This window comes from Ananas comosus, linkage group 16 (genome assembly GCF_001540865.1).
Source record: "Ananas comosus cultivar F153 linkage group 16, ASM154086v1, whole genome shotgun sequence".
Classification (NCBI taxonomy): Eukaryota; Viridiplantae; Streptophyta; class Magnoliopsida; order Poales; family Bromeliaceae; genus Ananas; species Ananas comosus.
In genome coordinates, this window is record NC_033636.1 from 10,893,869 (window position 1) to 10,919,500 (window position 25,632).

Here is a 25,632-nt window from a genome sequence, read left to right on the forward strand (position 1 = left end):
TGAAGCTGTAGAATTTTTTTGTAGTTACAGGATTCCGTATTTCATTTAGACCAAAACCATAGAATAAAAATTCCATGGAGTTTTTTTAACTATGTATCCAAATAGGGCCTTAGTGTAAATTTTCTAAGTCAATAGTTTTGTCAAATTTAATGAATTTATTAACTGTTAATTGTTAAAAAAAAATGTAGGCTTATTTGCTGAAAAGTGATTTATTTGATAAAAATCATTTAGATTTTGGTTCCTAGGAACAAAAACTAAATTTGAGGGGTTTTCATACATTTTCACCCCACGCAAGTCCGGGACATTCCGAATCCGATGCACGGGGAGGCGTACAAAACTTAGTTACGAGCTCATCGGGACTCGGGAGATGCCACGTGTACGGGCATTTCTAAACCGGGCTTAACATGACCAACTAATGTGTCGATGTGGTTCGACCTGAACATGACCCGACCAACCTGTAATTGTTTCTGGTTCGTATAAATTGATCAACCCGACTTGATCAACACTAGGTCAGTGAGCGACCAATTTTGCAACCTTGAGCTCGTTTGCCCCTCTGGAGTGCAAGACCTGCGAGGTATTTGGATATATCTGAGCAAAACCCAAATCCGAACTTGATTTCGAGTAAAGCTAATTACTGCTAGTTCAAACCCGATACAATTCAATCAACTGAGTCGATTCGAACCGACCGGCACATGTTGGTTAGGTTTGATTTGCTCTGGATTCGTTCTAATTTGTACATGATAACAGTTTGAGCTTTTGAAATCACGAGTGTGTTTACGCTCTAGTATTTTAGACGAGAAAATTTGCTGTGAAGTTGTTACTATTTGATCAATTTTTTTTTTATCAAAAATAGATAAAGTCACAAACTATGCTTATTAAGTGATACACGCCGCAGCAAAGGACCATAGGAGATGGTCCTTGAATCATATCTACAGTTTAAGACTTATGGTAATATCAAATAGCAACTTTTAAAGGTAGTGGGAGATATAAACTTTAACAAAATCACTAACTATTTTCTCAAAAAAAAAAACAAAATCACTAACTAAATTCAATAAAATCTTTGTGGTAATTAATTGATAAAATTTAAATAAAAACAAAAACTTAACAAATATTAACAAAAGTTTGGTATCCTGGTTAAAAAATAGCATACATGCAATTGAGGGACCTCCATGCAATTTTTTTTTTTTTTTTGCCTAATTATTTTTGCTTATACAGGGCACAAAATGCGAGACTCATGTACGTGGCAGTTGTATTCGCGGCTCATAAAAACGAAACCAAACGCCCAATTATAGAAAAGGGTGAAAAAGATCAAAAAAAATCCCCGAAATTGGAAGTTTAATCCCATTTTATTCGCGCCACCAAAACCTATTTTCTCACCTCGTAAAGCTCAAGTTTTTTATCCCCCTTTCCTCACACACTAAAATAGGAAGATCGAAGCATCTACAATGGCGTCCGATCCTCCTCCTCCTTCTCCTCGCCAAGCTCGCGTTCCCATGGCCTCGTCTCCAGGTGCTCAACGTTTCCCTTTTGTTTCCACTATTCATCGCATCGTCGCCTGAATCGCTTACGTTATCCTTGTATGATTGATCAATTCGCATGATATGTTTTGATTAAAAATTTAAGGTTCTATGTCGTTTTAATCAGAATCCGTATCTCTGACCTTGTTCTGAACTTCATATGAAGGCTTTGATGATTTAGTGTGAATTTGGGTAGGTCATAAACAACGAATTGTAGTGCTCTAACCAACATTTATCATGTATAAATCATTTGAACTATTTTTTACGCCCCTTTCCCTGGAAACTGCTATTACTATCGTTTGCTTTTAACTTTTAAAGTGCCAAGAAGCGATTCCTCCGTCTAAAGTAGATCCACGACTGGGACCTGATGAGAACCTAATGAAATGTTACTTTGAGCTGTTGCCTTAAAAAGAGTATTCTCTAGCATTTGCAGAGGGCTAGGATCTTAAAACAGAAAAAGTAGTAGATCATATTTGATACAAGCCTGTTTCAACCACTAAATTTGGTGCTCACTCCCGTGATTTACTTAATTTGTATTTTGTGTGTTTGTAATTATTTGATTTTTACCGTTCTCTTCACTACCGCTGTCTTGTACAATCGTACTGTAGTAGATTTAGTTTCTCTTTTTTGTATGATACAGGTTCACTTTCAGATAACATTGCTCAATTTTCGCTAGTTCCTATTCATATTGTCACCAGTGCTTCTCAACTCCCACTTGAGTTTCTTGAACCCTCAGTTGACAAGCAGTTTGTGATTGGACTTGATTGTGAGGGTGTGGACCTTTGTCGTCATGGTGCTCTTTGTGTAATGCAGGTAAAGTAACATGAAATGTTTGGCTGAAAATAGTTCACCATTCGGTTGGAATTTTTGTCGCCCCACATTATACTGCTGCGTCAAAGTTTTAAGTTTTTTTTGTATCAAATATGCATATGAGTGCCTGGACAATAAAATCTGAACATCAGAGTTCATTATTAGTTCCATATGTGTTCCTTACTAATCTCGTTTTTTTTATCATTTCTCTTGTTGCCGTAATTTTCAGCTTGCATTTCCTGATGCAATATACTTAGTTGATGCTATTGAGGGAGGGGAGGCTGTCATGCGAGCCTGTAAACCTGCACTTGAGTCTAATTACATCACAAAAGTAATTCATGACTGCAAACGAGACAGTGAGGTTGGTAATGATTTAATTGTTATTGGAAAGGTTTTCATGGGTAATGCTTGAACCTTACACTTCTATGCAGGCATTGTTTTTTCAGTTTGGCATTAAATTGCACAATGTTGTTGATACACAGGTAATTCTTGTTTTCTCATGGTTTTGTTAATATAATTATTATTCTTATTTTATTATACATGAGACAATCCGATGTTCCCATTTAATAGTCTTCAAATGGTACTTTGGTGGATCAAGTCAATTAATATTCTACTTTTGTATCTCGTTGGAGCTCTTAACTCGCATGAGATTATACCATTATGATATGTTTTGAAAGAGTTAGGTCCTTCGGTTACTCTTCGATTTTTGGATACAACCGTCACTTTAAACTGTCCATTCTAAATGGGTGAGCTATCATGTGATCCTCCCCATTTTTTCTTCGAGTTAATAACGAGATTTGTGGTCGGAATGTTTAATTGTTCTTGTGCACGCAGATAGCATATTCTCTGATAGAGGAGCAGAAAGGAAGAAAGTGGGCACCTGATGACTATATATCATTCGTTAGCCTTCTTGCCGATCCTCATTATTGTGGTACTTTCATGGCTTCAGAATTTTTTTTGCTTCCTATGAATTTCTATATTTTGCTTCTCTGCATATGCCAGAAGAATCGGGAGAGTGCAGTTGTTTATTTCTGCTTGACATTCTTGTAGCTTATTACCGTGTTGCTATACCAGTCTTTGTTTGAGGATAACAGGAATCCATATATTGATGAAAATTTTTAGCTTAAGGTACACCAAATCAAATGGTGATGTTAAATTGACTAAAACGATGAGTAGTTGCATTTTATACAAGACATTTGCCGTCACAGAATTTTTATTTTATTTTTTTTAAAAAAATGGGAGTTGCTAAAACATGATAGTAATTGAACTTATGAGCAGCTGTGCTAATGGCTATGCAATTGACAACCCTTCAAATGCCTCGGTAGCCATCATGCTGAACCATATATATGCAAAGGCCTGAAACTATATATATGCAAATTGTCAAATATTGTTCTGCAAGTTGAAACTGCAGTTATATTGCATTTTATTCAGATTATCTGTTATTCATTCTTTCCGGAATCAGAGGAAAAACTTGACATATTTTTATCATACCAAAAATTTGCCCCTTCCTGATTCAGCTCCTGGTACTTCTTATATTTTTTATCCTAAAAGGGATGATTCTAAATGATTCAGCAGCCAATCACAAATTTTAATTCTCTCTGTAGTACATCTAAATGTAGTTTTAAATCTCACTCGAAATGTGTGATTTCTCTGCTGTCGTTACTTGTTTCATCACTTAATCCTTGTTCATCCTAACTTTATGTAGATCTATAGCAGCTGTATGGAAGAGTGAACCTCAATTGTTTTCTGCATCTTGATGTTCAATTGTTTGTATGGCATGATATACTGGTACTGCTTTATGTAGGAATATCGTATCTTGAAAAGGAAGAGGTGCGAGTTCTTCTAAGGCAGGTTAGCTTTTACATGCTACCCTTTGTATCTTGAAATAGGCTGTCTACTTTGTAAGTAGTTAATTGGTGCTAATAATTATCTGTTTATCTGAGTTTTTCTTATTTAAAATTCTTCACTTCTGTAATTTGAACCCTTTTATCATTTACCGTCTGAATTTTTCTTATTTGAAGTCCACTTCTCAAAGTAGAATCTTATATCCATCACTTCGATTGTTTTCACTTCAGAATAATGATTGCATTGAAATACATGTGTCTTGTTCCAAATAATAGAGACACTGTACCATGATCTCGTAAAGTAATATTTCTATACTTTTAATAAATCAGGACCCTGCTTTTTGGACATATAGACCGCTGTCCGAGATGATGATTCGAGCAGCTACAGATGACGTGCGCTTTCTCCTCCACATTTATCATAAAATGATTGAGAAGTTGACTAAAAGATCCCTATGGCTTCTCGCTGTTCGTAGTTCATTGTACTGCAGGTGCTTCTGTGTTAATGATAATGACTATGCAGATTGGCCTCCTCTTCCTCCTTTCCCTGGTAAAAGTCCAGTTCATATAGAAAGTTATGAATGCAAACTCCAGTCGAATTTTAAAAGAGCTTCTCTATGTAAAATGTGGATGTATTTTGAGTTTACTAATGTTATAGCAGTAGGATCAGAAAGACAACTCTAAAACAAATATAATCAGAGCATCAGAACATACATTTCTTAAGATGCATCTAAAATGGGGTTTTTATGCATAGCTATGTGATAGTTGAACAATAAGACCCCAAAATGCTCTAAGTATATTTGTTTTGCGTTCATGACCACATAAATGCTCATAAGTCAAATTATATCAAAGGTTTTCTTTAGTTCTCAGAACCATTATCAGCTGTTAATAAAAACTACTAGACTTTCTAGAAATGCATCCTAGAAGAGGTTTCTTTTGCATAGCAGTGTGACAATTCCCAGAAGCTCGAAATAATCACCTGTTAAAGACATGAAATTATTATGGCTTCAATGATAAATTTTCAGCACAAAATGCATGTGAATAACTTTAGATTCAAAACCTCTTGCCTGTCCTGAGGAATTTCAGCACTTCTACAATGTATTTTATTCGTCTGAGCATATTCAAATGCCAATCAAATTTTTCTGATGGATTCCATGAACAGATGATCTAGTCACTGAAGATTATGTTCCTGACAGAGAAATTCTCTCGGTATTAAATGTTCCTCCTGGGAAAATGGGACGAATTATTGGGAAAAAAGGATCCTCCATCATGTCTGTAAAAGAATCTTGCAAGTAAGTACTATTTTCATATATATTCATCAAAGGTTTTTTCTTTTGTGACATTGATCCTTTTTCTCTCATGCTGCAGGGCAGAAATTCATATAGGTGGTGCTAAGGGTCCTCCTGATAGGGTAAGGTTTGCTACCTTATTAAGCGATTCAAAAGGCGATTGGACTTCTTGAAATGCTAGGTCTTAGTTTTTTCACTGATGGAATTTCATGGCTCTCTAGATAACAGCCAGCTCCTTTAGCTAAATATTCTTTCTTCTTCTTCTTCCTCCTAATTTTGAGGCAAGCGAGCATGGCTCGTGTATTAATAAAATGGTAAATACAAAACCTGTGAGAGATCCCTCCAAAGGTTATGATAAAATTTCAGCTATTTATATACGATAATCTCAGACGCACTACATTTATCTCAGAAGCACAACGTCCTTGAGCCAATCTCTACTAGAATCTTTGCTAACTCTGATGTTGAAAAGAAGTTAAAACAGATTACATTCATGAGTTCTTGGTAAATCTAGTACTTCTCTGTGTTGCCCATTCACAGCTCCTGCACAGTGATTATTTGTTGTATGTGCCGAATTCTTCTGTACAAATATGTGCCGAATGCATCTGAAGGATCATAATCTCTCTAAGTTTACAAGAGGAGAAGCTTATGCATATATCTTAAGGTTTTTTATGTTCACAATCACTACACTTACATCTCGGTCGCACTTTCTATGTAGGTTTTCATCATTGGGCCCGTGAAGGAGGTGCGAAAAGCCGAGGCAATCCTTCGGGGTCGCATGCTGGATCTGTAGCAAGCCTTGGCGCGCCATAAAAACTTCGTTATATGTTACTTGAATCTAGATTTTTACTTCCTGGACGTTTCCTATATATATATGAGATGTGTGGTGTGCGAAAACTTAATGGTTTCTAAGTTAGCTGTGGTGACTCCTCGTTGGTTTTATTGTGACTTTTCATTCTGTTCATAGGATAAGTTAAACTGGGAAGTCAAAGCTCACAATGATTATTAGCCTTGTTGCCACGTATTTTTCTCTATCTTTTACACATATTCTATGACTCTGATTATGTTATTATTGGTGAGCACTCAAACCGGATTTGGTTTACTATCTAGGCTTCAAACTTGAGACCACGAATATCAATTACAAAATTTTTAGTTATGATTAGTGCTCAGATTCAGAAGTTATAATGAATGCTCAGTGTAAGAGGTCTAATTTTTTTTTTCTTAAAAAAAAAAAAGCCTATAGGCCAATCTTTCTTCAATTGGTGAGAAATTGAAATACCCGTCGAAAATATTTTATGCGTTAAATATTTTTGAATTGATTAAAACTTTCTTATCAACAATTTCTCAAGTTTACCGACCGTCCCTAGAGCAAGTGGCAAAGGGCTTAGTGGTTGATATTCAAGACCCAAGTTCGAATCCTAGTTGATTCACATTTTCAGCTAAGTTTATTTCTAAATAAAATAAACGAAGCAGGTAGTGTGCTGCATATTTTTCGAAAAAATAATTTCTCAAGTTTAACTATCTAAATTAAAGTATAATCTAAACCGTTTAAGCAATGAACGTTACTATGCGAAATCAAATTTTAAAATCTATATTTAACTTTTTAAATTTAAATTTAAAGTTTTAAAAGTTAAAATTTAAAATATTATATTAAAATTTAAAATTTGACGCGTTGTTGAATGTTGAATTAAAGAATGGTAGAATTTTTTTCGTCGGGTTGGAGTGGATAATTATTTTACTCTAAAACATTGGTTTTTTTTTTGAGGTTTGTAAACATATCATAGGATAATTTTTCTATATGTACACCATAATTTAACTGTATAACCTTTTATAGTGTATCCAAATGAGCCCTAATTCTATCTCTTTAGACCAAATATCGATCCAATCTATATGGCGACGTGCCACTTTCTCTCTCTTTCGTTCTTGTGTTTGTTTAAGACATGCATACTTTTATCACTTTTCTCTTATTCAACCGTTATTATTTAAAAGTTACTGTCTGATACATTTATACATTTCGAGTAAGACATTCTACTTTTTGACCCTTTTTTTTTCCCTAATTTTGTTTCCTTGTTCTTGTTTTTTGTACTCTGTTTGTTGGGCCGAAATTGGAAAAAAAAAAATTTTAGGCACTTAACTGAAAATTAGCGAGGCCTAATTTCTTCTTAGGTACGTTAACTTTTCGGATCCCACCTAACGCATTGTCTCTCAAACCTGAGCCTCATATTTTTAACCACGTCGATTGCGCTCTATGTAACTCTTCTCCTCACCCCTTTTCCTTTTCCCCTTATTATTATTATTTTTTAAAAGATCCTTATTATTATTATTATTATTTTTTGGTTCCTACTCATCTCGAATCCTGTTTCTACAAATTGTCCGTTTTGTAAACGAAATATTACAAATATTGGTCTAATATATACAAATATTTTTAACTTAGAGATCTGCTGCTGTACTTAATAGAAGAAGATTAGTTAGATTGATTGTATCAAAACCTTTAATTAGCATGGGCAGAAAAATAATTATACTATAATTCTTTTTATTTGAGAGGGAGATAGCAGACTATGTTTATTTTTTAAAAAAAATCTAGTTAGAGATATAAAATAATTAAGCTTTTTAAACTTAAAATCTCGGATATTAAATATCAAAATGCCCAATTTCAAAGTTTCTTTGCTCAAAACTAATCTCATCCAAGATTCCAAATCCGCTCATATTAATTACGAAGAAACAAATATCTAGTTTCAAGATATCTTTTTCTCCTCTTTGGTTTTTTAATTTTCCTTTTAGCTTCTTTTAATTCCCTTCTCCAAACCGACCCGACAATTCATTTATGACAACATCATTTCCCAAAAAAATAAAAATAGGAAAAAGTAAAGCTCTCCCAAATCATTTGAGGAAACCCTAGAACAAGCCCAATGTGCTGTGGTCCCCATTTCATCAGCACTTTTTTGCCCTTTTTCTCCCTATTTTATTGTTATTTTTATTTTTTTAAAAACTTTTATTATGGATTTTTTTTTTTATTATTATTTTTTTTTATTTTCTCCCCGTTCTGTGGATGAGGATCCGTGGTGGCATCCCAAATCCAAAGCGAGCCTCCCTTTCTCCCTTTCCCCGAATCTATTCCTCTTTTGTTTCCTTCTCCACCTCCTCACTCTCTCTCGAGATATTATTATTTGCCCTGTACCTCCTCCTCTCTCCGATCCCTCCTCTCCTCTCCTCTCCTCTCCTCTCCCCCAAATCCTCTCCCAATCGCCGATTCTCTCCGGAAACCACCAATTCCAGCTGAGATTCGCCCCCTTCTCCTCCAAAGCTCCGATTTTGATTCCCGACGAGCTCTCTTTCTAGGGATTTTGCGCCGATTATTGGGGATTTTTTTTCGCCTTTTCGATCCTGTGTTTTGATGAAAGGGGGGAACGAGGAGGAGAAGAGTAGTAGCAGTGCGGGGCCCCTGTTTCCGCGGCTCCACGTGAACGACGCGGACAAAGGAGGAGGCCCCCGGGCGCCGCCGAGGAACAAGATGGCGCTCTACGAGCAGTTTAGCATACCTTCTCAGAGGTTCAATTCGCAGGCCTCGGCTTTGCCCCTTCCCCCGCACGCCACCACCACCAGCGCCGTCCCTTCCACTTCGGCGACCCAGGTCGCTTCATCTCTTGTCATGTTCCTAGCTCAAATTTCATGCCTTTTCCGAGTAATTTTGTGTGTGAAATGGTGGTGATGCAATTCATGTGCGTTGATTCCATTGTAGTGGTGATGAGATTTTACTGTTGGTGTATCTAATTCCTTAATTCGCCGCGCGGCGCGAATCAAAATGTCTCCCATCATGGTATTTTAGGCCCTCTTAGGATCTAAGAGTCCTGTATATTGCTATGTAGGTTGTAACTATATACTTTTCTTCAGGTTTTATTTTCGGAGGGGCGAACTGTGAATTTATTTGCGATTTGTCAGATTCCCTTCATCTATCTTAACTCTAAACTTACTAATCTAGTCTGTGGACCGGACATTTTCGGCGCCTCATTTATGTCACTTGATGCTTTCATGAAAATAGCACTCATAGCGGTTCTTCGTAATCAATTTGGATATTACACTTCTTTTTTTATGTGAAGACACATCTTCATGATTCAATTTAGCACCAGCCAAGTGATCTTGATTCAGTCTAGCTTAGTTGGGATCGAGTCCTCTTTTGTCTAGTTTTAAGTGGTTTTAACATTAGTATAGGAATATTCATGGTGGACTTTTACTGGGATCATATCTTCTTTTTTTTTTTTAATAGGCCCTCAGCCTTATTTTCTATCTGTTCTTTTCTATCTGTTCTTTCTTTTTAACTTATCCCATTCTCCTAATCCTTTATTATTCGATCTATCCTATCTAATTTCTTTCCCTTTTCACCATTACTTACTTCTTCACTTATTGTGATCGTGTTGTTCTACCTTTTCTGCCTGCTATGCTGCTACAATTCATGTTGCCCTAGATATGATTCACATGATTCACGTTAAGGATGACTACGTTTCTCATTGTCTATCTGCTGTAATTTGAGTAGATTTATCTTTTCCGTTCCGATACATGCTTTGTGTGGTTGCAACCCTTTTTCTACTTTTACATATTCTGAATTATTATGCTAAGATACACTCTATTGCCTACAGGGTTTTGCCCATGAAAGGAGCCTTTTTGCTTCGTATTTTGTACCTTCTCATACACCCATTCACTCTTCTGAGAGGATGAATTGCCCGTCGTCCAATGGGGTCAATGCTAGTACCATAAAAACAGATTCGGAAAGGCGGTCTACGAAACAGTTGACCAAGGGGATGAACACTGGAGGATCAGTTGCTGAATGTAGTGCACTAGGTATAAAGGAAACAAATGTGAAAAGTTCTTGTGGGAAGAAGTTGGGTGATGAAGATGATTTTAGGGTTCCTACCTTTGTTCGATCAGGGGTTTCTCCGCACTCGAAAAAGGATGGTTTAATGAGGCAAGAAAAACTGACGCCTTTTGATGCCGGAAATCCAAAGAAAAGTTGCCCAAGTTCTAACGGCAAGCACTTGGAAGAAAATAACAACTCTGAAGTGAATTCAAGAAAAGAAGCTAATGGAAAATCCTCATCAAATCAAGAATCTAGAGAAAAATTAGGGAAACCATCCCCAGTTAACAAAGTTTCTATAGATAAGGACCGCACAAGTATTGTAAACTCTTTTGGGAAATCTCGAAATGGAAGGGAAGAGATGTATCGGGAATCTTGTGGTAATGGAGGTACTACAAGGATGAAAATGGGGCCACGTTCTCTGTCGAATATAAGGAATATTAGTAGGAATTCAAATCTGGGTGATGATTGCTTTAGAGAAGGTGATGATAATAACGAGAATCGGCCATTGGAATTGAAAGATGCAGAACAAAATGATGAATTATCTGAGTCTTCGATGGTGGAATCTTTGTCAGGGTTGGAAGTATCTCCAGATGATGTTGTTGGGGTAATTGGTCCAAAACATTTCTGGAAAGCGAGAAGAGCTATAGTCAAGTAAGCTTCATACTGTTTTTGTTTATTTACTTTTTGCGTATTTTCATCCCAAACTATTACAGTGGCTATCCTGTTTTTGTTGAGAATTATTTCGGCTTCGATTTCACGGTGTCTTTAGTTTGTGTGAAGCCTAGAGTTTCAAGTTACAATTTTTGAACTTGGTACTTCATGCATCAGATTTATTTGAAAAATCAACTTTTATTCAAACTTCAATTTTTCTTTTCAGATGAACGAGGGATGATAAAAATATAGATTGAGATATTTATGGAATAAGCTAGCTGATTTACCCGGCTAACAGTTTAACCATTTTATTATTGACACGAATACTGCTTTAATTTAATTCCCAAATTCCACCCTTTTATTTACTTTCTCTTCTTGTAACATCAATCACATTAAAATAATTGAAATACTATCACTTCCCCTTTACCTGCTAACTAATAGCTATTTTACCTGTGCTGTGCTAGTTCCGCTCTCTATTCTTGGTTTTTCTGAATATTTTGCTTTACAGTCAGCAGAGGGTTTTCGCGGTCCAAGTGTTCGAGCTTCATAGATTGATTAAAGTAAGCCACCCTCTAAACCAATTTCTTTAATAGAAAACAAATTTAAATTTTGAAAAATGACTTGAACCTAAGTTAGAGTTTACTTGATAATAAACAGGTCCAGAAGTTGATTGCAGCATCGCCACATCTACTTCTTGAAGCCAATCCTTATCTGAAGAAATCTTCACCGCCCACTAAGAACCTCCCAGCTGAATCTAATGCAAAATCTCAGCCACAATCAGCTAAACAGAAGGATCATGTACACAGGCCCAAGCAGAGAACGGAGGAATGCTCGAAAGATAACACAGAAGGAAACCAACCTCTCCCATCTCATGAAAACGGAGGCGACAGCAATGCTCCTCATCAGGTTCTATCAAACGGACCCAGTATTGAGAACAAACCTAATGCTTGGTGTCTTCACCCGCCTCCAAACCAGTGGTTAATCCCTGTCATGTCCCCTTCGGAAGGGCTTATTTATAAACCCTATAGCGGACCGTGCCCACCAGCTGGTAGCATTATGGCCCCTCTATATCCAAGCTGCCCTCCTTTAAGCCAGCCTTCTTCTGCAGGCGACTTCATGAATTCGCCTTTTAACGGAGCTCCTGCTTTGCCCACAAACTATTTTCCACCTTTTGGGTGGGTTAATGGGGAAGCCAAGCAACACTCTATTAGCTCATCTAACATGTCGCAGTTAAACAGCGACGCTTTTTCTGGCTATCTCTGGAAATTTCACGCGTCGAAGGAGAGTGAGATACAAGGGAGCACCGCGAGTAGTCCCTGCAAGAAAGCAGAAAGAGATGGGAGGGATGCGTTGCCGCTCTTTCCTATGGCTCCAGCTGCCAACGAAAGCGCTTCCCAGAAAAGCCCTTCTCGCTCCGCAGATAGTAGAAGGGGTAACCCAGCACGGGTAATCAAGGTTGTTCCTCACAATGCCAGGTCGGCGAGCGCGTCGGCGGCACGGATTTTCAGGTCGATTCAGGAGGAGAGGCATCAGTGCGAGCCATGACTTTCTATCTCTCCCGGAATTTTGCTTCTGGATTTGGGCGCATAATCTGAGCCATCGATCTCTTACGACCTACGAAACCAGAGGGAAGAGTGGCTGAGATTCAGCCTCCGCTTCTCCTTTGCTGGTGCGCTCACCGCCCGAGCTTTATCTCGTCTTCGTAGCAAGTATTACTGAGCTATGTTGGTTGTTAGTACATGTATCTGTTCTGATCTCTTTGTTGTTGGCCTGTAAATAATAATTCTCAGCATTTAGCAATATTTTGGATTTTGGCAAAGTTTGTTGTAACCTCCAAATTGTATGTCAAGTGGAATTATGTATTCTATAGCCCGACAGATTTGATTCTAATACAAGTATTTTGAGTACGAGAGTGTACAAACTTATTGTGATAGTAAAGATTATTACGCACCGCCTACTTTCTGTGGGTTTACTTGCATTTAAAATTTTTANGGGATAGGGATAGGAATAGTCCCCCTTTATACAGAATAGTAGTTCTCGATTATCCCCACCAACACCTCTATTTTTTATATAAAACTATATAAAATTGTTGGAAACAACCCAATTTTCATCCAAACCCTATTTTTCTTATCCCCATACTTGTACCTATCTCTGTAATAGTTAGTTCTTACTTATACCCGAACTAAACGGTACCTTAATAATAATTTAAATGCATGGTTGGTCCACGGGTGATGATGTGGTGGACCGGGTCCATGCGAAAAAAAATGTTCTCCCGCTTCCTTTCGCTCTTCAAACAAACACCCGATGGGATCGAAACCTCATCTCCCTATAAATTGAGGTGGGAGGCGAACCCCCTCTCCTCCTCTTCCCCGCACACAACCCCTCTCTCAGTTTCAAATTCTTTCCCCATCTCGTTTCCTTGCTCGCGAAGCCGCCGCCATGAGAGGAGCCGCGGAGGAGATCACCTTGGAGAGGGAGGAGCCCAAGGACGAGCCTCGGCGAGCCCTGGAGCAGGGGATCCTGCGCATCGGCGACCGCCTACGGGAGAGCCTCGTCGACGTCACCTGCGCCTACTGGGACGACGACGAGGGCGTCGTCCGCGACTGGGTCCGCTCCACGCGCCGCGACCACCGCAGGCGCCCCGGCCCCCTCGTCGCCGGCCTCGTCGCCTTCCGCGGCCTCCCCCTCGGCTCCTTTCCCTGCTCCGTCAAGGGCCCCCGATCCCACCCCTCCCACCCCTCCCACCCCTACCGCGCCATCGCCCTCTGCCTCGGCGGCTCCCGCGTCCTCTTCTACCAGGAAGGGAGCTGGCACCGCCGCCGCAAATCCCCGAAGATCGCCGCGCTCCGCGAGCTCCTCGCCGATCGGGAGCTGAGCGTGGTGGGGATCGGGATGAAGAGTGCGGCGGCGAAGCTGGAGGCGGAGTGGGGGCTCCGCGTGGAGCGCCCGATCGAGCTCCGCACGGCGGCGTCGCGGGCGTTCGGGAAGGAGGCGGTGTGGATCCCGAAGCACGTGAGGGGGGCGATCGCCATCGAGGGTCTGGAGCTGGAGAAGCTGGCGACGCTGGTGCTGGAGGGGACGAGGGTGGAGGAGAAGCCGCGGGGGATCGTTGACAGCGACTACGGCGCAAACAACCTCACCGACGAGCAGATCATGTACGCAGCGCGCGACGCCTACCTCCACTTCGAGATCGGGCTCAAGTGCCTCCGCATGATCGGATTCCCCACCTAAACCCTGATCTCTCTAGGTACGCACCAATCGAATTGAATCGTCTTCTTGGACTGATTACTACTCCCTTCGTTCCAATTCTTCTTCTTCTTCTTCTTCTTCTTCTTCTTCTTCTTTTTCTCTTTGTCGAATTTTCGTGCGATCGTTCATAACTCGTAAAACTTCGGAAATTTTTTTTTTCTTCTTCGGACATCAAACGAAGAAGGTGGGCACAATTCCCGCCAAATTCTTCCTGTGGCCGAGTTCTGGGACCAAATTCTTCGGGTTATGGGCTCACGGCCCATTCCAGAACAATCCAGTCCAGTTGACCCAATTTTTACAGGCCAAGTTGGGGCCTCTGAAATTTAGGCCGGAGTAATCATTTCTTTAATTGACCCAGCCTGGTGGTTATTTTGGACCATAGTTTGTCCCAATATGTAGCTTAAAGAGTATCATATGATATGATTTTGAGAATAATCTTTTTAAGCTTTCCGTCGTAGTTTTCTTTTACCCCCTCACCAAAACAAGCTTTTTTTTCCCCCCCTAAACTCCATTTTCTGACAATGATTCACACCATTCTTTGCGAGCTTGTGGAATTTGTTTTTCTCAATGAAATAGACATTCCCTCCAATTCTTCATCATTCACAGACAATTTGGCTACAAAGGGGAAAAAAAATGATCGACTCCATTGCCGACGCTACATTTTCAAAATCCTGTTTGCATTCCCCGTCCAACTAGGGTCAGCATGAAACAGAGAAACAGAGAGCATGCCACAACGCATTTACTATACAAGTGCTAAGTCAAGTAACACGATTCAACTCGCAAGTTGCAGTATCTTCAACACTAGTTAATTCACATCTCTGACCTGTCACTCAGTAGGATCATAATTGCATCCCCCAAAACAAAATTTGCCACTTGATCAGACAAAACATGGTTTGCCTAACCACTCTACATAACAGAAATAGCAAAACAATCTCCACATTCTCCGCCGTCTAATAATCACTCCTGTAGATTCATGTATTAAATTAAATGGTTATCCAAACCACTCCCTCCTTACACGTTGATCTGTTACAGAGATATAAGCAATGGCGAAGAAAAGAAAAACAAGCAGTAGCAATATTACTTGAGGCAGCATTTAGACAGTCACAGCACTTTCAGCTCACAATCACTCAAGCCTCCATTTTGCTAGCAATATCATGTAAAGCCAGCTTGCTTAATGGTATGAAAAGATCGGCCTAGTCACAGCACTGAGATTTTCATTCAACTACCATTAGACTAATCAATCCCCACTAACATTCACAGCAACTGACTTTCTGTTACTTGGAAGTTGGAAGTTCATCCCTGATTAGTCACTAGTAACAAACTGTAAAAGAATTTCCAAAAACTGTTTCCATCAAATTCTATAGGCTTGTTTCAATGCAGTAGGGGGGAAAGGGTAGCCCTATCACTGGGATACTCCCATACCACACTAGTGTGGACCACGATAGAGCTTGCCAAACACATGGAGAAGGGAGACAACAGCTATGAACCCGATGCTCATTATAAGGATGATATTGGGTGACATCTTGCGCCCTGCAGTCTCATCAGTGTAGAACTGAAGCATTGTACTCGCACCTCCTCCTGCACCACTGCCAACCCCAGCAGCTCTCCGCCGGCGCAAGCTTGCGGCCGCTGCCGCACTGCCTATGGGCGGTGCTTCACTGTTTGCAACCATCTTGCTTTGTCTGTATAGAAAAGCAAAAGACTTGTAAGGAATGAGATAATCACAGAGAAACGATGTTCATAGAAATGGGGGTTTCTCCAATCTAGTAGAGAGAGAGAGAGAGAGAGAGAGAGAGAGCGCCGACAGTTAGAAAGAATGCCAAATAACATGCTAATTGCTAATGTGCTACTAGCTTTCAAAGAAGGTAAAGGAAAAGGACTCATAAGTTGTAAATGCAAGATGAGGGAAACATTTAAAGCATGAATAAGAAACAATATAATCATATACTTACAAAACAGTGAAATGTTCTGAAGCCAAAGTGAAATAGCTGCGTGGAGCAGTGTTTGAAAAGGCGTGAGGCGCAAAAAGGCGCACGACTCTCCTGGGGCCTAGGCGCGAGGCGCACTGCGAGGCGCGCGCCTCAAGAAGGCGAGGCGCACAGTAATTTAATTTGATATTCTACATTAAAAAAACTCCAAAATAACTATACAAAACTAAAATAACTATAAAAAAGTAAAGAAAACACATGCATATAGGTACTCAAGTTAAAAAAAATATATTTCGACTTTCAACTTAAAAGTGATTGTGGTGCCAATGTTTTCATTTGGCCTCAAGAAGGAGAAGAGGGCGGTAAAAGAAGAGAGTGGTAGGAGGAGAGGGCAGTAGATGGATTTCATTAGGGTTTTTTTAGGTTTCTTTTAGATTCCTTTACTAATCTTATCGGGCTAAAACATANGGTAAATTATTGACATTTGGTTGATGCTGCCATACTGTACCAGCAATGCATTACTATTTTATCAGAATCTCGAAGTGGAAGAGCCAACAAACAATTTTTCCAGCTAAATTTGTGAGAAGAATGAGACACAGCGAATGGACTGCTAGTGTGAAACAATGAGTACTTGATATAAACCATGATTAAAGCAATGAGTTACAAAGAAAAAGCAAAAATAATCAAAAAAATATTATAGCAAATCAAACTACACACTACAAAAAACCACCAGAAAAATTGTCCTTGCATGCTCACCATATAAAATTACAAAGATATGCCATCCCGTAAACTTTATTAATGCCGGAGAACATGAGTAAAAATTATGAGCAAGCTAAGAGGCCAAGATATTGAATTTTTGCACCAGATCATTACAGGAGGGGTTATTTTCAAAACACCCTTTCTGATTGTAAAGGATTTGGACAAGATACAATTAATATTTGTTAGTTCCCTACTATAATGCTTGAAAAAGAATCTATACCAATTCCCTGGTATCAATTCACCCATGCCGATCATGCTCCATCAACGTTAGGTCCTCTTAACAACCAGTGTCCAATGACATCAAACCACACTCAATTTTTCGCCTTAAAGGCATGCAGATCTAACAACTAAGGAACTAAAATTCAAATTGGTCCAAACAAGATGAACAGGATGAAAATGCTATGCAAAAAACTTACGAAAAACAAACTCAATTATACTACACATCTCAAATTCTGATGTATAATCATAAATCTAAGGTGCTTCGCTGGCGATCTCGCTATGCGATCGATTTCGGAGCATTTTATACCAATAAAATCAAATAAAAAACGATGTACTTAGGCTTGGCGACAAATCAAAGACCAGATCTATGAAGAAGCACGGAACATTGAAGAAATGAGGAGAAGTTAATGGTCCGATCTATGACCAGAGACCAGATGCAGCACCGATTCTAGCGATAGTAATAAGATTGGGGCGTTACGGATTCGATCTACGACTACGAACCCTAACTAGGGCAAAGGATGAGGGGGATCGAGATCGAGATAGGAGAAGGAATGATAGAGAGCGTACCTTCGAATCGATACCGCGGCGGAGCTTCTCGAGGAGAGATCGCACGACTCGACGAAGAAGCAGCTTTAATACATAGTTGCGTGGACCAGTTCTACCTCGTCGCCTGTGAACCGCACCAGTTAAACTAAAGATATTGTTTCCTGCGCCAGGCTTATCCGTGGCCTTTTTGCAATGATCAAATCTGCTATAGTGCACTCATTTGATAAATATATAATTAAATTTTGAATATGAAATATTCAAAATATAAATATACAAAATTTTGTATATTCAGCCAAATATATATTTTACATAGACAAATTGTCCTAAAATAAAATAAAACAATGAACAAAAAAAATCTCAGCACGGACCGGGTCTACCGGCTACAAACTGGCGCTCCTGAGTTTGGACCCGGTTCAGCGTTTCACGACATTTCATTTCATATCAGTTCACTCGCATTCCGAGGGACAGTGTTCTTATCAGCCTCAGCATCGCTTTTTTTTTTTTTTTTTTTTTTTTTTTTTTTTTTTTAATATGCAGAGGAGTGGAGCTACTACATATATTATAGTCCTCCTCTCTCTTCCCGTCCGATCATTTTTTCTTTTCCACCGAGGGGCGTAGCGTGGAGCTTCCCCTCTTCCCCCTTCTTCCCCAACCCTAACCCTAGCCCTAATTCGTGCCCTTAATTCTCGCCGCGGAGGAGATGGTGTTCTACATGCTCTACTTCACGGCGGAGCTCGAGAACCTCACCGATCTCCAACCTCGCGGAGGCTGCGACGACCCCAGCTTCACCTACAACTTCAAGGTTCGTGCATCGAATCGATTCCTTCTTCTTCCTCCCTTTTTTTCCCCCTCCGTTCTCGATCGGATTCGCAGTGTTTCCTCACAGTCTCGGGGGCTCCGTACAGGTCAAATGCGAGAACTGCGGCGAGGTTAGCCAGAAGGCGACGTGGGTGACGCTCTCCGAATCGGTCCCTCTCCCCACTGGTAGGGGGACCGCGAATCTCGTTCAAAAGGTGCGTGCGATTCATCTTCTGATGCGCGATCGTGCTCTGTTTAAGCTTGTAATTTCGAATTGTTTGTGATCCTTCCTTCTGTATGATCCGATAACGCAATGCGAGGAACGACTGGTCACAAACCTTTTGATGGCTACTTTAGGTAGATCATATTGTATATATCACCTATGACTATGTTGTAGGCTTATTTTGCATGCTGAGGTTGTTGAAACCATTGTTGAGGATGCTGGATGCAGTATACCCAAAGAAACTTTGTTGTTGGGAGAATCATTCTATTTCCGTTTTCCATCTTTTCTTTCTTAGTATTTGGCTAGAATTATGTGCGCATCTAGGATTTGTGGTGATGTCTTACAAGTGCTCCCTTGCTTTGATGAAAGCAGCCTTGCTTTTGAGAGTGGAGGTGCTCTTTTTGTAGAGAAAGATATGATATGGACTCCTACACTTTCCCATTGGCTTAGTGTATTAAATTAAAGTGTTTTGTTATTGTGCATCCATCTGCGAGTGGAACTTTTAATAATGTCTAATGGGTACCCACACTTTCCGTTGTCTATGGGCATTCTTTCGTCTGAGTGGGAAGCATGATAATGAGCGTATAGTTCCAACTTTTAAGAGGAGAAGCTTTTTGACTGCGGAGTAGTTTCCATGTGTTAATTCTGCATTTTCTCTTAACTAGGTTTTGTTTAAAATTTCACCAATAAACATCTTTGAGGGATAATTGTCTAAAACTAAATTGAACTCCAATGAAATGCAAAGTTTCACATAGTTGTAAGTCAAAGAATCGTATGGTCATGTAGACAAATAAGATATTCAGGTGTTTTAGACGTAGTTTCTGATTCTTTAGGGATGTGTTACCCGTGTTCCTTCATTTTCATTATGTTAGGACTATGCTACTAGTAATTTGATAGTGTGAGTTTCATTGAAAGATATTTGTAATTTCATGTCTTTTTATATTTTTTGTTGCATTTTTCCCCTTGATCTTTAAAAGTGGATAATAAAATTTTCAATTCATTTTGTTTGACAGCTTTTTAGAAAGAAAATTTGTTAGCCAACAATTAGTACTAACTGAAAGTGACACGTTTTTTCTTAGTGCAAATTATGTGGAAGGGACGGAACAATTCAGATGGTTCCTGGGCATGGGCAGCCATTGACTCTTGGGCAAAGTCAGTCAGGAGCAACTGCTGGTTTGATGGTTTTTGACTGCAGGGGTTTTGAACCTGTTGAGTTTTCTTTTGATGATGGATGGAAAGCTGAATCCGTGAGTATTTCTAGTTTCTTATTGTGTAATCTCATTTTCTTTGTTTTATTGATAACAAACTCCTGCTTATATTCTCAACAGTTATTATTTTTTTTATATAGTGGGTTCTTGTTCAGCCATCAATCTCTTTTGTGTAACTAATGTTTATATGCAATGATGCTTATAATTTAGATTTTTTTTATGCAGCTAGTATTAACAATTGCCTTTCAATGAATGACATTAATGAACCTTAATAATCATTTAGCAAAAAAGCTTGTCTGCACACTAGAGCAGGAAGACAAATCCACCTATTCTTTTTATCAGATTGCTCTTTTATTTTGTCTCTTTGTATCATAAAGTTTGCCGCTTTCTATTTCCCTGTTATCCTTGATATCCTTTTATAACTTTTAGGAGCTCCTCTTTCTATAAGATTCATGCAGCTCAGAATTGATGTACTCGTAAACAACACTAAGATATCTGTGAGGTGACTTATCATTTACTAAGAAAGTGGTACTCGGAAACATCTTCGTATGCTCTTTACCAACCAACCAACTACTAAATGCTACCTGACTGTGCAAAAAGAGATATGCTAGACAAGCTATACCAGTCTTGATAACTCTTGCAAGTGAGATGTTTGTGTATCTTTAAACTGTTATTATGCGTTTCATCTTCTGCTCCTGAATTCATGGTATATTGTACTTGCTTATCATTTTCACATTTTTCTCTAGACGAGCGGCACTTGGTATGACATCGATTTATCCGAAGGTGAATTTGTTGAATATGACGAGAAGGGAGAGTGCCCAGTTGGTGTGACCAATCTCCAGTCACTGTTCAAAGTGGTAAGCATGAGATTGTGGATGGTTGGGACATAAATTCATGATATTTTTAGTTAGTCAGATCAGTTGATATGTATGCATAAATGCAGGTGAAGAAGCAAGAGCGGGGTGGTGGTAAGACAGTATATGCCTGATTTCAGTACTTCTTCAGACACTTTGAAATTCGGGTGATGTATACAACAGCAGCTAAGTTGATGTAAATTTAAGACCTTTTACTGTTTTTATGGCTCTACTAAGTTCACCTTCCTATAAACTGCTGATGACACCCTGGTGACATCGTTTCTTTGTTGATGAGCTGTTATGCTAATGATTTTTTCATTCTGAGATGGTCTTCACACTATTACCATCTTCTTGGCTCGAAAATTTTAATGGCTTTCGCATGTTAATTTTTCAATTTCATGGTTGTGATGCATGGTATGAGCTCATTGCCTGTAATTACGACATTGATTTGCATGGTAACTTCTAGGTCATAAACTAGTGAAGTTAATATATGAGGATGCTGACCATTAGGTTATTGGTAAGAAAACTGGGATCAGACTGCATAACCTTTTGCAGTATCTGGAATCTTCCTGTTTTTCATTTCATTCATTGTCCTTCTCTTCTTCTTCTTCTCTTTTTGCCCCAATCCTTTGCTCTAATTTAGTGGTGCTCGTGGGAGGTTTGATCCATTAGAAATTTCAGTGAAGAGGCTGTATAAGTTGCATCATCCATCGGTGCATGTTGCATTTCTGATTCATTAAAGGCTGTTGTTTTAGATTTTGACTGCTCCTTGGTTTGGAATTTCGGAGAAAATGACTATGAAAGGATCTGACCTATTGCTTGTGCTTTTGGTTTTTCTTAAAAGATTTGATAAATCGTCTTATTATAACCATGATCAGTCAAATATTAGGGCAAACTGAAGAGGCTCTAAAGAGTACATTTTCTTGTATTTTCTGTTAGCAAAATCATTTTAATAATTCTTTGAAGTCAAGAATTGACGAGATAACAATCCATCTAGAAGGTACCTTCCCTTTGATCATTTTTGTGTTCCAACTTCCAAGCATCGTTTGAACTTCCTACAGCCTCAAAAGGGCTGGAAACAATTTCCAAGCCTAGACGACGTAAAAAGTTTAATAACTTCACGCGGAGGTGGTAGCGGAAGACTTGCAAGAGCTACGCAGGCATTCAATAATGCGTACGTAATGGCGTCGTGTATGCGTATGCGCCGGACACAAAAACAGTTTTGCGTTTCTCGTGGACTTGCTGTTCCTTCCCCGAGCTCCGTTCCTTAGGCTTGCGGTCAACGTCCCATGTGCATTTATTATCGCAACCCCGATTGCAGTCCACGTCCCCCATTAATTTATATATATTATATATATACAACATCGCAGACGTAACCATAGACCAAGGGCAAAAATAGTAAAGATGAGACAATATTAAGAGAATTATTCAAAGTTTCCAACCTCCTCTTCGATATGTGTCTCATTCCACACACACAGACAAGAGCACGGTACAAACCTATAAATTCACTTTCTATTATCCAACTGCAATTCGCTTAGCCATCTCAAGATAACTCAACTCAGATACAATTCTAACACTCAGATTCAATGCGACAAGTAGACACAATTTTGTCTCAAAAAAAAAAAAAAAACCCAAGTAGACGCCATTGTGTGTTTGTTTTTCCCATGGCCACAAACAAAGAAGAAACTTCAGATACAGCCAAGACAGAAAATCAAAGAGTCAAATATACAGCACTCATTTTTTTTCGCATTCAAACCAGATAAGAATAGAACAGAGGGGACATACAAAGGTTGTAAGTTCTCTCGGATCCATAGCCGAATATTCAGTGCGCAAATTTGAAATATAGAATAATTAGGATCGCCAAAACCAGAGCTATGATGATTCCACCGATGATCCACTTGTTTCTGTCCATTCTTTTCGACATGGCTGATAGGATCCTTTTGCTCTTCCCAATGTTATCATCCACCCCATGGAGCTGACAAAAAAAAAACAAAGAAAATGTTCACCAATGATGAATCAATTCTGAACGGAAAGATAAGTTTAGCCAAATTATTTTCTCTTCAATAAGCTGCTTGGATACACGGCCTTAAGATTCAAATATTAGAAAAACCTCCGAAATCAATGAAAGAAGTATAGAAGACAAGTTAAACCACGAGAAAGAACAAAAAGTTGCCCCAAAAAGGAACAACCAAAGTTTAAGACATACTGCGTTATGAGCATGCAAGAGAGACTGGCGCTGCTGATGCAGGTCTTGAAGAATAGAAACACCGAGCTCTTCTGTCTCCAACATAGTTCTTCGGCTATCCTTGACTCTGTCGGTGGTTTGATTCAGCCTCTCTGTTGACATCAACAACCTTCCCCTTTGATCAGCAGATACCTGTGTCATAGTATTCCAATCCAAACTCAACAAGGAGCTTTAAAAAAGACGAGTCTGTAGTTTCTAACACAGCACAAGTACACTATATCATAACTAATTATTGGATATTGAGATACTAGTAGCTTAACAGATCATTTGGCAATACTAGGTTTAAATACTAATTGATAATTCGACAAGGGTTAAATACTAATTGATAATTCGACAAAGGTGTAAGAGTATGCGCTTAAAACATTGTTGCATATGTCAACAGACAGAATAGATTTAGAACATGTTTTGACCAAAAACATTAAATAGATATATGGTTGCATGTAAATGAAGTTGATGAGACACGCATACAAAACTCCTCATCAATTAAAGAAGCAAAAAGTGCAGTCTACTCCTTTTACAGTAAAAGAAAGGAAATAGTCAAATAGTTAGATAAGAGGCATGGTGAGTCGTAGTATATGAGATGATCAACCTTCTATTCTCCCAGCAACAAAAAACATGACTTTCGTTACCAGGCTAGCTTTCCAACTATTACCAACAACATATAGGCAAAATCAGCAACATTTTCTCAATCATACTTAAAATGCACTAGAAATTAGGAAACAACTTTATATTAAAAGTTTGATAAAGGAAAAAAAAAATCTTATTAACCTTTCGAAAACTTTCCATGGAGCTCCTGAACTGATGAATTTAGCAAATGATGCAAACAGATACCTTGTTTCAATCAAACTACAGGGATATCGTAAGTTGCCTTGTTTTCAAAAATGCACAAATGTTCTGCAAACTATGGTAGAGCTACGTAAGGTTCTCTGGAGTAACGCTTCTTTTACTTGCAGTCATCTGCTTCATTCTTTCATTCATGACCGAAACTCCTCATTTACTTAGAAAATGTGCATTTTCAGCAGTCAAGCAGCATAACAATACCTCAACTCGACAATTAGGAAGCAACCAGAAAATTATTCAAAAGAAAAAAAAACTTGCCGAGGAAATCACTATGAAATGCCATAGTAAATACTTAAGCTGCCGTAGAAAGTAGAAACACTATAGAGAATAAGTTCTCTTGCCTATTGTAGCACTGCATCATTCTCCAATTATTTTACGTCAATAACACACAGTATTGGGAGGGGTGGAAAAACTGTAATTAATCCGAATGAGTTAACATAAATAGAAAAAAGGGGCGCAAACTAGGATTTTTGGATCAAACTAACCATCACAAATCCTCAAGAAAGAAGAAAGCTATGTGCTTACCGCCAATGTATCGGCCATTCCCGACTCCAACAATTCCTCTCTCGCCGCCTGCTTAGGATTAGCACTTGTAATACGTTTAAGCTCACTCTTCAGATTGTTTAGATCGGATTTATACTCCCTTAACTTTGCCAGCAATCCGGCCTTCACGCTCGGTTGCAAACTTCTCGCCTCGAGATCCATCTTCCGGATCTACAAAATTACAATAAATCCATCCATTTAAGATTGGCATTACCATTACCAAATAATTTCCAAAATGCAGTTAAAATAAAATTACTCCAGGGTCTTTTAGAGTATATTACCAAAGCTTCGGCTTCATCCAATCCGGATTTGATTTCCGACACCTTTTGCTTCTTTTGTTCTACGAAATCAAACACAGATGATTTCGATCAGACTTAGAAATCGAATAGCTCAAAAGAAAAGCAACATTAAAGTGCTGAGATTCACATCAAAGTACTCACCTCCTTCGAGAGCAGCGGCCGAAGTGCATTTCCGCAAGAGAGACGCGGAGATCTCGCAGTATTGGCGCTCGTACCCTTCGAATACCTCGCTCATCGCGTCTCGTTTCAATTAATCACTCCAAATTTGATCCGATCGCGCACTTGTGCATAAAAAAGGAATCAGATCCAGAGATTAAAAAGGGAATTAATCCGACAAATTCGATCGAGCACCGATCAGAAACATGGCCTAAATCGATCATCATCAAACCCTAACCCTAACCCACAAATCAATCTCAGACAACTTGATCAGATCAAATTAAATCCACAATAAGCGAGAAAAATCATCTGTAAAAGGAAGAACATATACCCTGAAATGGTCGATCTTACGATTATAGCACCCCAAAGAGGCGAGAAAGATCAAATAATGGAGAGAGAGAGAGAGAGAGAGAGAGAGAGAGAGAGAGAGAGATCGAGGGAGGAGGGAGAAGAGAGGAGGAAGAAGAAGCAGAGGGGAAGGTGCGAGATGGGAGCGCACCGATCCCGCCTCGGTCGTCTCGGATTGGACGCGACAAACGTGGGGCCCACGGCTCGGTCTCGTGGGCCCCATCCTGCGATACACCCAACCATCACATATACCCACCGTTGCAACTTGCAAGCCCACGCTCTCTTCTATTATTGATTTATTGATTTATTTCCTCCACCGCATACCCTTGCTCTCGATGCATCACGCCGTCCGGATTCTTCCACGTGTCAGACTACGAGGATAGATCCTGACCGTCCTTTTGCTGTTCTTCATCACGATAGTGCTGTATCAAACTGTCCACATGAGATCCGCCGTCAAAAT

General features: G+C 39.3%; 4 protein-coding genes across 6 annotated transcripts; 3 read left to right on the forward strand and 1 right to left on the reverse strand.

Annotated features, from left to right (window-relative positions):
* Positions 1,238 to 6,500, forward strand: LOC109722524 (piRNA biogenesis protein EXD1). Of its 2 annotated transcripts, none has more exons than XM_020250616.1 (10): positions 1,238 to 1,509; positions 2,158 to 2,330; positions 2,557 to 2,688; positions 2,759 to 2,809; positions 3,162 to 3,258; positions 4,132 to 4,178; positions 4,502 to 4,718; positions 5,331 to 5,460; positions 5,537 to 5,579; positions 6,173 to 6,500. In XM_020250616.1, the coding sequence occupies exons 1-10, from the start codon at positions 1,446 to 1,448 to the stop codon at positions 6,245 to 6,247; spliced, it is 1,029 nt and encodes a 342-aa protein (XP_020106205.1). In that variant the 5' UTR covers positions 1,238 to 1,445; the 3' UTR covers positions 6,248 to 6,500. The 2 variants fall into 2 exon arrangements, with proteins under 2 accessions (XP_020106205.1, XP_020106206.1); XM_020250617.1 differs by having other exon boundaries at positions 2,254 to 2,330.
* On the forward strand, positions 8,510 to 12,882 carry LOC109722159 (protein HEADING DATE 3B). Its single transcript, XM_020250055.1, has 4 exons — positions 8,510 to 9,085; positions 10,089 to 10,957; positions 11,466 to 11,517; positions 11,615 to 12,882. Exons 1-4 carry the CDS (start codon positions 8,849 to 8,851, stop codon positions 12,500 to 12,502), a joined length of 2,046 nt encoding a protein of 681 aa, XP_020105644.1. The 5' UTR covers positions 8,510 to 8,848; the 3' UTR covers positions 12,503 to 12,882.
* On the forward strand, positions 18,222 to 21,104 carry LOC109721894 (UPF0587 protein C1orf123 homolog). The gene is made up of 5 exons (XM_020249705.1): positions 18,222 to 18,460; positions 18,564 to 18,671; positions 19,759 to 19,926; positions 20,634 to 20,744; positions 20,831 to 21,104. Exons 1-5 carry the CDS (start codon positions 18,359 to 18,361, stop codon positions 20,873 to 20,875), a joined length of 534 nt encoding a protein of 177 aa, XP_020105294.1. The 5' UTR covers positions 18,222 to 18,358; the 3' UTR covers positions 20,876 to 21,104.
* On the reverse strand, positions 22,291 to 25,341 carry LOC109722482 (vesicle transport v-SNARE 11-like). 2 transcript variants are annotated; one of them, XM_020250555.1, is made up of 6 exons: positions 25,324 to 25,341; positions 24,810 to 24,949; positions 24,651 to 24,709; positions 24,352 to 24,540; positions 22,948 to 23,118; positions 22,291 to 22,716 (listed from the first exon to the last, which is right to left on the reverse strand). In XM_020250555.1, the coding sequence occupies exons 2-6, from the start codon at positions 24,901 to 24,903 to the stop codon at positions 22,564 to 22,566; spliced, it is 666 nt and encodes a 221-aa protein (XP_020106144.1). In that variant the 5' UTR covers positions 24,904 to 24,949; positions 25,324 to 25,341; the 3' UTR covers positions 22,291 to 22,563. The 2 variants fall into 2 exon arrangements, with proteins under 2 accessions (XP_020106144.1, XP_020106143.1); XM_020250554.1 differs by lacking the exon at positions 25,324 to 25,341 and adding an exon at positions 25,156 to 25,317.